This window comes from Periplaneta americana, chromosome 9 (assembly GCF_040183065.1).
Source record: "Periplaneta americana isolate PAMFEO1 chromosome 9, P.americana_PAMFEO1_priV1, whole genome shotgun sequence".
Classification (NCBI taxonomy): Eukaryota; Metazoa; Arthropoda; class Insecta; order Blattodea; family Blattidae; genus Periplaneta; species Periplaneta americana.
Window position 1 is genome coordinate 101,230,358 of NC_091125.1, and position 13,696 is coordinate 101,244,053.

A 13,696-nucleotide genomic window follows, 5' to 3' on the forward strand; every position below is an offset into this window, starting at 1 on the left:
TGTATTATTGATCTAACATGTGTGTTTTATCTTTAAATATCTTTAAATCTGTAATTGCTAATTTAATAAGGTATATATTGTTTCATTTTCTATTTATTTGATGAGTAGGAATGGAAATGACAATATTATTCTACTTGTATAGTAGTGGCCAGGTGAGAAAAGAGAGTATATTACTTGTGATAACATAGAACATTTAAAAAAAATGAACGAATCTAGGTAGTATATACCTACAGTATAAAGATAACTATCCTGAACTATTGTCTGACTTTGCAGCATGTGGGTGCTCGCTCTTCGGTTCGGTACGTGATGACTGTGAGCAGATGACAGGACGCTGTGTCTGCAAGCCAGGCATCCAGGGACAGAAGTGCACGGTCTGCACAGGCCACAACAAAGTGCTGGGTCCTAATGGCTGCATCTCTTGTAAGTAACTTTCAGTTAATCTGTGAAAAGATTTATTAAATCTACATACTTAGACTTCAACAAACAAAATTTGATAACACAATCTGAAGGGAAAAAATGGAACTCTCTGCATCATAATCCACAGATGATTCCCGATTTACCACGAAAATCGTCTGTAGTTGCATTTAGATTGGCAACAGGCCATGATTGTTTGGCCAAACACCTGCATAGAATTGGAATATATCAGTCCCCTAACTGCCCATTGTGCAACTCAAACCAAGAAATGGATTCGGAACACCTCAAAATCTGTGCTTCAGTGGCTGACCATGATAATATCTCTGAAAAATATCGGAGTGCAAGAGGTCAAATGACTTTATTGTCAAACGCCTGGCATTAGAAAACAACAACTACTTTCAGTTAATAGTGCAGCATAATTTTATAATGCATTTACATGTAATAATGCACTATGACTTTTTTTATCACTATCACAACCACCACTTCACTTTTCTTATCCTTTTCTTTCTCTTTCTTTTTAATTACTTTCAAATGACTATAATTTTACTAATTTATGTATTAGTGAATATATATCTTTGAATACCATTATTTATTCCGCTTCTAGTATGATTTTTATAAATTTATTTCTCTATTAAGAGATGTAAATTCTGAGCTAGACAGCACACGAAAATTTTTTTTCTTCCCCACTTAGAAAATCGGCTTTATAAAGTACACAGCCACCAATCACCACAACTACAACCATCGCCATTACTAATTAAGCTAATGAATGATTAGTTTAATGAAAATAAACTAGCATTTAATATTGATTAAGCCAGATTTAATGCACATATTAGTGCTGAAATGGAATTGATCTTAAATAATCTATAAGTACAAAGTATCTTTGCTTGGAGTTAGATAATCACTTGATCTGAAAAACACAGGACTCCTAAATTGAACTCTGTCTGTTGCACATTAAGATTCTTTTCCTCTATTGCTGATGCAAACACTCTTGAAATGGCATATTTTGCATACTTTCATTCTGTAACCAAATATGGTTTAACATTCTGGGCTAACTCATTTGAAGCTAAGTATATTTTTGTTTTACAAAAGAAAGCCCTAAAAATGACAGGTATGCACTGAAGGATATCCTTAAAAAAAATATATATATATATCCCCTCCCCCCCGAAATTTAGACTCTTGACCTTACTTTGTGAGTAACTTACATTTTTTCCTAATGATGTTTTATGTTAAAAATCAATATACCTACTTGTAGTACCAATCACAACATTCATAATTTTAATACAAGACATACCGGTAAATCATATCTTCATCTACCATCTGTTAGCCTCAGCTGTTGTAAAAAAGGAGTTCATTATTCATGTATTACTGTCTTCAATGGACTGCCCAATTATTATTATATTTTACAGCTTTGACTTGTCAAGAGGAGAAATTTATAACAGACTTAAAAAAATTTCTCCATATTCATACTGTCTACCAGTACTCAACTGATATTGTGAACTAAATTTATGTATATTAATAATTATACATTATATACCATATAAACCCATCGCTTATGAGTAGTGGTCAGTGTGTCTGACTGCGAAACTGGCGGGTCCAGGATCGAATCCTTGTTGGGACAAGTTTCCTGATTGAGGTATTTTCCGAGATTTTCCTTCAACCCATTAAGAGTATATGGTGGGTAACTTTCGAAACTGGACTCTGGGCGCATTTCACCGTTATCACCATCTTTATCCATCTTGCGTACTTCCACAATCATGTCATTGTACCATATGGGGCTAATAGAATTCGACCTAATAGAAGGCCCAACCTCAGAACAGCATTCTTAATAATAATCGCCCCCCCCCCCGCCAAAAAAAAAATAGACAGAGGCGCAAATGACATACGTATATGTCAATGTGAGTAACGCTGGGAAAAAATTTAGGCTACATATATTTTTGTACAATTTTTATTTATTTCACATCTCAAAGCTACAGTGCTGATGCAGCATCTATGGAATGCAATAAATGAAATGAAATGAAAAAAAATAATACCATCTTTATTGAGTAACATATATGGGATGCAACAAATGAAATGAAATGAAAAAAAAAAAAATACCATCTTTATGGACTATCATATTAAAATGCAGGGACTATTCGTTGTATACCGTAATTTATAGGTGCCGGTAGTTACAGTTAGGCCTAACTATCTATAAACTTTAAATCCTGAAAACAGGCTTCAAACTATGCAGGAAGAAAATAAGTAACGAAACATGAGGAAGGGGCTTCTGTTTTAAAATGAAATTACAAATAAAACATAACTACATATGTACAGTACAGGATCAGCTGTTATTAGGTTGCAAGCTGACTGCCACCACTATTCCCAATACACAGCTTAACGGCTCCATTTGTGAAATTGCTATGCTCTATGCGCTTGCCAAATGTATGAGAATTCTGATCGTCAACTGGATAGCAGAAAAATTGCCACATCTTGCTGGATTTAACAGAAATGCATAGGCCTGTTGTGTTGCTGTTAAATAATTTGCTGCCCACAAAGAATGTAAATGCTATTGGGACAACGAACGATTAAATCTTGATTCACTGAAACGAAAATAATAAAGGTGGTAGTTGCATAAACTTGCAACCAGCAGAAACAGCCACAGCAAAATCCATAAAAAAAAGTATGACAAAATATTGGAAGGCCTATAGAATAATTTTAAGATTAATTTATAAATTTTCAGTTTTGTATGCGAAGGCTTGAGAAAATTCTTAGTCGTAGTCATTTTGATGTTCTTAACATACCTAAAATAATCTCGTATTCTAGCACAGACTTGCCGTATTTGATTAATAAGAAACATAACCTCATTTTATCATGCATGTTTAATATGTTGCAGCTGACTCCACAACACCCGTACCAGGATCTTGTGCAGAATTGACATGTTACTTCGGAGCATCATGTGAGGAACGTCGTGCAGGCCATGCTGAGTGTGTGTGCAAGACTACATGTGCAGAAGAGGATTCTGCCAACTCGCATGTTGTGTGCGGAAACGATGGGCAGACATATGGGTCAGAATGCCAGCTGAAGCTTTATGCTTGCCGTTACCAAAAGGACATTGTGGTGCAGGCTCTAGGACCATGTAAAGGTACGGATTCAAATGTATCCATGCAGTGACCAAACTTTAGCTTCATCACTGACATATTCCATCAAAAGACATTTTTAGCGCGGACTTCCGGTGGATGATCAGCGTTTTTCGTATTCATAAACCAGTGTTAACGATAGGATATGATTTGAATTCTGTACTAGTAACCAGTGGATATCTGGGGCTAGCTTAGTACGCTCGTAGCGCGTGCTGCGAAATGTCTATGAATAGCATCCTAAAAGTTTTATTCTAGTCTGTTCTTTGAGATGTGTGATTAACAAAACAGATACCGATAGGAGGTTTCAAGTTCTTTTTGGTCATTCTTGCCCCATAGTTTATTTACTATACACATATCAATTCCGAATAATATCTATAAATTAGTAGAATAAATACTCATTATTGTCATTTATTATGCACAACTCTTATGTAACCTATATTCAACTGTTTGTTCACTATATACAATGTATTCGATAGGTATACTATATTGAATCTGAAAATGGCTCTTTCGAATCGAAAACGTTTATCTTTTAATATGTGCAAATAGCATTTGAAGAGTCCACTGCAAGAATGATGGATGTCATTTGCAATACATTTTTCAGGAGAAGCAATTGAAGTTTGAAATGCTTAGCGCTCAGAGCATAACTGTGATTTTCCGATCATTACTGCACAATGACTATCGGTGTTAATGCCATATAACTCTGTATGTACATTCTATATGTCTTAAGCTATGCATTGACAGTCTTGGTTCATTTTCGACAAGAAAGTGACATCCATCATTCTTGCAATGGACTCTTCATTTGTGTACTTAACCACAATTGTATAAGATAAGTTCTGATGGCTATAACAAGAAATTTGTATATTGATAGTTTGTTGTGTCAGAAGAATTATGTGAAAGACTGAATTACAGGAAATCATATCAACACATTAAATATTACAAATAAATTTATTTGATTGAAATCTGAGATTTCGTTTAAAATGAACTTCATTTGTCATGTTAATTTTAATGTTGTCATTCTTGCAGACGACATGTTCCCTGGAACAGAGTGGCCTTTACGTCGTTCCACTGCCCACCGCTTCACAGAACCGGAAGATGTGAGTTCGCCTCTGTACAAGTCAACACGTCATCTACTTGTGCCAGATCCGCCAAGCCACCGCTACTACTACAACAGTCGTAACCAGGACGAGGCCAACAGTCTAACCTCGCAATCTCTACATCACCTGGGCTCTGGTTACGTACATGGAAGCAATGGTAAAACTTTCAGTCTATTGCAGTCTAAATAGTACATAGCTTGAACATATCTGATTTTCATATACCCTACAGAGCACTTCACTAAACTTCGTGATCTCTCAGATTTTTCTTGAGTAAATACCTACAGCAGAACTTTTTTTTTTTTTTTTTTTTTTTTACCTTGGGGATTTAGTGAAGTGAATTTTTAATGGCAGGCAGGGTAACTATCTCATGCCCCCATGTTTAGATTGCTACCAGTGCACTTCATTAGAACCAGGTACCCAGCTTCGAAGCCGTTAGCCCTGTGAACTTTTTTCATATGGTTCACACTTATACGTTTTTTACTGAAGTCCCCGTAAAGTTTATATACTTTTCATGTTAATTTATTTTGGATATACATTTTTCGTTTATACGTTTTTTTACACTTCATTCATAGTTTTCCGTCCAAGAGCAGGTCTTGTACTGCAAACTCAGCATTCTCTAATCTTTCCTATTTTCTGTCTTCCTCTCAGCCTCCGCATATGGTCCATATATCTTAATCTCGTCTATCATCTGATATCTTCTGCCCCATACTTGTCTACCATTCACCATTCCTTCCAGGCATCCTTCAGTAGGCAGTTTCTTCTCAACCAGTGACCCAACCAATTATTTTACTCTTCCTGATCACTTTCAGCATCATTCTTTCTTCACCCACTCTTTCCAACATTGCTTCATTTCTTATGCTGTCTGTTCATCTCACACGCTCCTTTCTTCTCCATATCCATATTTCAAATGCTTCTCGTCGCTTCTCTTCACTTTGTTGTAATATTCATGTTTCTGCCCCGTACAATGCCACACTCCACACAAAGCACTTCACTAGTCTCTTCCTTAGTTCTTTCTCCAGAGATCCGCAGAAGATTCTCCTTTTTCTATTAAAATCTTCCTTTACCATTGCTATAATCCTTTTGACTTCCTGACAGCAGCTCATGTTACTACTTATAGTATACCCCAAGTATCTGAAGCTGTCCACTTGCTCTACTGCCTCATTTAAAAGTGCACATTTACCGTCTTTATTTTTCTTCCTATAGCCATCGTCGTCTTATTCGCACTTTTCTTCATTCCATACTGCTCGGAGTTGTCATTTAGCTCCAGTAGCATATTCCTTAGTATCGTCTCCTTTTTTGCTAACAGCGTCATATCAGCAGCAAATCTTATGCACTTTATTGTTCTTCCTCCTACTATCACTCCTCTCTTGTTCTAAAAACAATTCTTTACTAAATCTTCTAAGTAGATGTTGAACAGGTTATACGATCCTATTTTAAACACCAGGATATACGAAACGTCATTTATACGTTCTAAATCAATTTTGTTCGAAATAAGACTTGCCAAGAAAGGTAAAATACAGCACGTCTTCATGGTTAAGATACTGCTCACTTTGAAATTCGAAGCTGCTCATGCGTTCCTTCACCAATCTCGTGTCCTTTAATGACGCTGCTACTGCTTTAGAAACAGTGAAACATTTTTATAACAGACAGTGATGTAACTGAACAAATTATGGAACACTTATCACAATTTGAGGGCATGGTTTATTCCTTAGAAGCAAGCAGTCCAAAATAACAGTTATTTTTGTAAAATATCAGTCATAGAATTTAATATTATTAAAAAAAGATCACATTGGAAGAACAAGGTAAAGTCAATGTAGTAAAATTTTCTGGATTGTAGTGCTATATATTTGAGTACTGTATTATAGACTCAAAGATGGCTTAACTGAGAAGTTCTAAATTTCTCTTGAGAAAGTTTCACTAAATTGACTTCACTTGTTCTTCTCTTACAGTCTTCAAATGCTATTTCAGATGTTATTAAATCACATTTCATTAACAGCATACGTTTTCTCACTTTGCATGTTTTGTTGAAGTATCCAGTCACATCCCTCTTTTACTAATCTATTGTCCTTCATTCTGTCTATGTGTTCGTTGCAATTTAGTATCATATCATTACTCCAAAGCTTTATTTGTTCAGTTTGGCATTCCTCTACCGGTACCTATTTTGTTTGCCCTTCAATGATTTCTGTGCGATTTTTCTTAAAACTGCCATTTTTTTTTTCGACATTTACATACGTAACTTAATACCGGTACTGGTTTTACGATAGATTTATATATTCTCACTTTTATTTCTGTTCTTAAATTTGTATTATTCCAAATTGTGCTGTTTAGGCATCCAGCTATTTTGTTTGCATTGTAAAGTTATGATTTGTGCTATAATTTTACGTTCTATTTCTAGTTTAACACGATGTGAGTCCTTACACATTTCCATTAATTTGGTTTTATTTATGGACATTTTGATATTGTATTTTGTTGCGATGATATTCAATATCTGTAACAAAATTTGTAGTTCATTTTCACTTTGTGCAATAAGAACTGTGTCATCAGCATATTTGATTATCTCCATTTGTGTTTGGCAGTTTTTAATGTCCTTTTCAACTTCCGATTTTAATTCTCGAATAATTTTGTCCATTATTAATATGAACAGCGTGGCAGCGTGTCTTATTCTTTGTTGGATTGTTATTTCTTTGGATATTTTTTCATTTTTTTATAGTTATTGTACCATTTCCCGAATAGATTTCATTATACTCTGTATCCGTAGATGATATTGATTTTACTTCTGAGATAAAGGCGTATATAGTGTATAATGTATGTGTATAAACTTAGAATTAGAAAATGAAATACACATAAAGAGAAACAATTTACTAAAAATAATATTTTGAGGATTCAGTTGTGCCAGGAACTTTCAAATGCCTTTCTCTCAGAGGTACCGGTACTTATTATTTTTCACTTATTATGCTTTGGTTGTAAGCTAATGATATATCTGTGTTATGATAATGATATATTAACAGTAGCGAAGCGTGACAAAAATTTTGGGTAAGCTGGGCTGAAGGCTTTGTGATCTAGGCCGTGCTTTACGTCGTTAAAAGATAAACGAAACTCGGAAATGCTCCTGTTTTTAATTAACTAAATTCTAAATTGATCTTGTTCCTTCTTCGAAAATGTTTGGGAAAGCTCAGCTTACCCTGCCTACCCTGAAGCTTCACCACTGTATTAAGTACCGGTAATGTTATACTGAAGTGTCATTTTTAAGCTACGGTACGCAACAGCTCACACACTGGCCAGTTACTAGAATCACCATTGCTGTGCCTGCTAAACATGGTAACATAACTCTCGGAAGAAAAATAACAAAGATTGCGTTTTTCTCAATAAATTAACAATAGCCAACTCACCCATTTCATAGCGTTGATGGAAATATTCTCTCTCTGCACCTCGGCATAACTGGCACCTGTTGAAAATTCGAATTTATACAAAAACATTCTTGTGTAATTTTGAGAGATAGTTCTGGCTTAATATTGCTTTAAAATTATTCTAGTATACAGGTACAAATAATACAGCATGAAATCAGGAGAGGGATTTTCAGTTTCATGCAATTTCTCTTTGTTGGCACAAGATGTATCTGTTTCCGTTTTCTTGCCTAAAATAGACTTTCTATATTTTCTTTAATTACATTGCTGTAGGCCTATAGCCTATGTAGCCCTGTTTGAAATGACGATATAAGCATATTTCTTGTCAAATATTCTTCTTGTCGCCCCATTGACTAGTTTTCACATGAGGACCTAACATAAATAAGGTAGTAGTTATTTTAACATGTACTCGAGTGCATTTGACTTGAAAGGATCTCTCTGACAATTTTGTTATACCAGTACCGGTACCAGTATTTTCACTCACCATTTCTATAGGTCAGAAATGACTGTCCAGTGCAAATACATTATTGCCACTCCTATTCATTGCAATTGTATTCAGTCTGTGTCATTTATCTGATAATCACTTGGCGACCAAAGGAATATGATATGATATTAATTATTCCACCAACTTATATCGGTCGCAATGGCCCTTCATATTTCTGTATATAGTGCCATTACTCCCTTGGATACATAATATTCTGCTTAAGGTTTTTTTCTTTTTTTAGCATCCAGCTATTACATATAAATGACTGTGATCACTTTTCTACCACTTCTCTCAGTTCTATTTCACCTCCCTTCTTTTTTTTCTACTCCCTTTTCCAGTTATCTATCTTATTCTTACTAATCTCATTTAACTAAACAATCACTTCTGTTAATTCCTTATTAATTGTTCCCAACATTGTTTACATTAAGTTGAACTCTTCCATAGTTGTCCTCCTATTTATTCACGTGAATCACTAACATTCGCTGATCACTTATTCCAATTAATCTAATCTGTATATTTTGAGACGAACTAGTTTCTACACTTTCGTTACATTTCCCCACTTTTATTATATTTGTATCATTACTTAGTTATTATCACTCCCTGGCTATTACTTTATCTTTCTCATCCTTTTTCACTATTATCCTCTTGCCTTACCGTCTTTTCTGTCACTAAAACCATTTTCACTTTATCACTTTGTTACTAATGCACCAACCTCTTAAATTATAACCTTTCTGTCTCTTATTTCTTCCCACCGAAGGAATATAGCATTGACAACAGTGCTATGTACTATCATAATCATGAACTCTGCCCAATCGACCTTGAGGTCAAGACAGATCAGTTTACCTTTAAAAGTCTTTATGTGTTCGACAATGGAAGCCCACTGCACTCGAGAATATAAATTCTACTGTACCATTCTTTCAGCTTTTCACATTCAATAACTGATTGTCAGTAATCACATCAAAGTGGAAGAAAACATTTTTCAACCCAGTTTAAAGCACACTTGACTTAACAATGCGCCTGTTTTCTTAGAAATACGATCTGGTTTTACAGAAAGATGTGCCGCAGATTTTTCTGGAGGAGAAAGAGTCTTCAGTGCTAAATGACCTGCTTACAGTTGCTATGCTTAAGAATGACACTTTTTGATCTTTTAAAATACAATAAATAACAGCTTTTGTTGATTCTCAGAATGTAATGTAATGTAATGTGTGGTTGCAGATGTTTACTACGCAGCTGGCTACCGTCCAACTCCAGCCACGATCCGCGTGGTGACTGCATTGCTCGGAGATCTCTGCACTGTAGAATCAGACTGTGGCGTGAGAAACAGTCACTGTGTGGGTGGCGCCTGTGTATGTAAGGATGGACATGCTGAGACACCTGACAGACAAGAGTGCCTAGGTAAGTGAAAAGATTTATGTTACTTTAGTTTTAGACTTGTACGAATTGCCGTGTTTGTCCTTCTATCTGCTTGTCTGTCCATCTGTCACTTCTCGACTATAGCTACTTTAATTTAGGCCAGCCATGGGAAATTTTGGCTCTGAAAAACACTTCATCCCTCCTTCCCCATTTCAATCAAATGCATATAGGATTGTAAACGTCGGTTTGTGCATATCTGAAATATTTCACACGTTTTTGGAGGTGAAAGAGTTAAGTGGGCCACCCTATATAAATATATTATAATAGTTAGTTGAAGCATTTGGAGAAAAAACAAGATGAATTATTACCAGAATAGCACTTAAATTAAGTTCAGTAAAAACTAAAGTGGTACCGGTATAGAAATTCAGAAAAAGAGATGGAAATGAATACTATGAAGAGCTATTATGAAGTCGAAACAGATAGTGTGTCTATTTCGTGAATTTTAGTAGTAGAAATCTCATAAAAGTCCTCCTCCTTTTTCTTTTTTTCACTATTTATTTTTCTTTCTTTTCTGTCTTTTTCCTCTCGTTACTTTCTACTCCTCTTTTCTTATTCATCCTTTCTAGGATTTCCAGGTCTTACGTTCTTCCAGTAAGCTTTATGTTTTTTCCTTAGATTTTACGGATTACGTCAATCAATCAATCAATCAATCAATCAATCAATCAATCAATCAATCAATCAATCAATCAATCAATCAATCAATCAATTTTCTTAATGTACCCAGCTGTTTGCTGACAATATAAAGTCCACTATAGTACACTGTAGTCTTTTCAGTTCTTGTTTTTCATGAGAAATGAGGGGTATTTTGATCAGTGTTCATTATAGAGTTGGGGTGTAGTCAATATATAGGGGAGAGTCGGGTAGTATCGGACAGTGCGTTTCCTTCATCTACCACACGATGATAGTACCTGATTGACATGGTTACGTTTCTGTGATGTAGCACAGAGAAACGTAACCATGTCATTCAGGTACTACCGTATGGTGGTAGATTTAAATAAATGCACTGTCCGATACTACCCGATGTCCGATACTATCTGACTCTCCCCTACTGCAAGGTTGTCTCTTCTGCAACTGGTACTATGAAATTGTAGTTATATTTACTTCACACAGATTGTGTTGTCTTATTTTAACAGCATTTTCAACTTATTTCTGTGGGAGAGCAGCTTGACATTGCCACCAAAGCTATAAAAAGATACCTATTTTGGAAAAGTTACTAGACAACTTTTGAAATCTCTACCTCAACCAAACCAGGATAAAATTACAGGTGAAGGTTGTGATTTTTATACTAATGTTTTGTATTACCTTGAAAAATGTTATAACTTCACAGAAAATAATCCGTATTCAAAGTTAATTAGCTTTCCTTTGAGCAGACAACTGGAATATTCTATCTTTGAAAAGGCTGTTGATGTGTTGAACTTGCAAGAAGCTGTGAACCTTGATGAACTCTACGAGGAATTTTGTGACAGTAGGAGTGTTTTATTAGGTGTACTGATTATGAAAATAGCCATATTGAAAAGTGGTTATTGTTCTTTTTTTCCAAAGTTTCGAAAGAAAGTGTTCCTAACACAAAAATAATAGGATTTTTGATAAGTATTCCAGGCTCAAATGCGTGTGTAAAAAGAGTTTTCTCAGTTATGAAAATTAAAATGGACAGATGTTAGGAATAAATTGCCAACCAGAATTTATTGACAGAAGTAGAACTTGATTTCACAACATTTTTCTTCAACGTGTAAGGAGTTCTACCAACTTGCCAAACTATTGTTGAGAGCTATAGAGAGGAGAGAAATATGAGAAATAGTAAATGTCTTGTAAATACTAGTACTTTAAAAATATCAATGTTTTATTCATTTTACCTAATAATAAAGTGTTGTGAATTGTTAGAATAGGCCTATAGTTCTGATTCCTCTTTGTTCATCTTATTCTACAGTGTGTCCACAGGAACATTCTGGGGTTATAAACTGCTATAATTCTGTCACTATGTGTTTTACGAAATTCATACCAGTGTCATTAGAAAGAACAGCTCAACGAATTTCAGGAAATGCGTAATTGATAATTGTTGATCGAAACAGCACATGGCAGCACAAGAAGAAAGAAAAAAAACGCCGTTTTCGCTATTTCTCTTGTCATTAAGGCATTGTTGGATATAAGCAAATTGTGTTAAATGATCTGAGTGTTAAATTTTCCAGTCTGTGTGAATTCTGCAGCAATTTATTGACACTAATGGCGGATGATGAAGACCTTTCAGCCAAATTCATTTTTAGTGACAAGGCAACGTTCCACGTCAATGGAAAAGTAAAGAAGCACAATATTAGGATTTTGGGGAGCGAGAATCTACATTTCATTTTGGAGGTTGAACGTGACTCCCCTAAGCTAAATGTGTTTTGCGCCATTTCGAAACGAAAAGTGTATGGCCCATTTTTCTTTCAAGAGAACACTGTCACCAGTATGAGTTATCTTGATATGCTTACTGAGTGGCTGTTTCCACAATTGGAAGAAGGCAACGAATTTCTTTTCCAACGAGATGAAGCACCTCCTCACTGGCATCTTGATGTATGGAATGTTCTAAAGCAACAACTTGCAGGAAGATGGATTGGGCGTGCTGGGAACCAAGGTAATGTCTTCTGCAGCTGGCCTCCGAGGTCCCCTGACTTGACCGTCTGAGACTTCTTTTTATGGGGTCACACAAAGAATTTTGTCTATATACCTCCACTACCTCAAAAACTGCAAGAGCTCCAACTCGTATCACTGCCCCCATCAAGTCCATCCCTATAGATATATTGGAACATATATGACATAAGTGAGAATATCACTTTGATGTCTGCAGCATCTGGCAACTGACAGTGACGCTAAAGCAGTTTATAACTCCGGAATGTTTCTGCAGACACACTGTACTTTGCATATGCAAACATTGTGCATTTGTGACCCCATTAATCAGTGATAGATTCTAAATTTTTTCCTAGGTTATGTAGTGAAAAATCTTCCTTTTTTTTTTTTTTTCTGACAAAAACCTGGCAAACCTAATCCTTCTCCTCTCTCGCCCTTTTCCCTCCTCTACTCTTTTCTCCTCATTCTTTTTACTTCTTTGCTCTTGTTATTCTTGCTTACCTTTCTTCTTCTTTAGCCCTTTTATCTCTCTCTTTCTGTTTTGTTCACCTTCCTCACGACTGTATGTTGTGTTGCAGCCAACACTCCACCAGTGCATCCTACAGTGGAGTTCAGGGCATGTGCGTCGCAGCCATGTCAACGTGGTGGAACCTGCATGGACCTGCCTCCTGGCTCCTTCACGTGTCAGTGTGAGCCTCAGTGGACAGGGATGCAGTGCGAGGACCCAGTCGTGCAGAGGGGTGAGAATGCTTATAACACAATCTCACAACAAGGTTTCAGTATGCTAAATTAACCTGAGAACTGATTACTGTTGTGTCTGCTCCACAGCGTATGATATTCCTGCATTTGATGGGCGATCATATGTACAACTGAAGCGGTTGAAGGCATACAACAAGCTGAGCCTTGAAGTGGAGTTCAAGACATATGCCAATGATGGTATTATCCTGTATAACCAGCAGAAAGACGACGGAACTGGTGATTTTGTATCTCTTGCTTTGGTGAATGGGTGAGTAATACTTCATTACAGCTCCATTATTGCAGCATATCAATGGTTCTAAGTATCTGGTGGTGCCTTTATCACAATATCTCGTCACTTGTCAGCTAAAGTTTCCAAAATGACAATAGAATTATGTCACATTAACTATCTGCCTTATAAATAACAGTAGACAA

General features: G+C 35.9%; 1 protein-coding gene across 1 annotated transcript in view; it reads left to right on the plus strand.

The window, feature by feature from the left end:
* The window catches only part of LOC138706317 (agrin-like), a 239,609-nt gene that overhangs the window by 179,593 nt on the left and 46,320 nt on the right, over positions 1-13,696 (plus strand). Inside the window, exons 12-17 of the mRNA XM_069835451.1 lie at positions 274-420; positions 3,284-3,532; positions 4,551-4,778; positions 9,725-9,904; positions 13,105-13,266; positions 13,355-13,532. Coding sequence (XP_069691552.1) covers positions 274-420; positions 3,284-3,532; positions 4,551-4,778; positions 9,725-9,904; positions 13,105-13,266; positions 13,355-13,532 — 1,144 coding nt within the window. The remainder of the gene's footprint in view (positions 1-273; positions 421-3,283; positions 3,533-4,550; positions 4,779-9,724; positions 9,905-13,104; positions 13,267-13,354; positions 13,533-13,696) is intronic.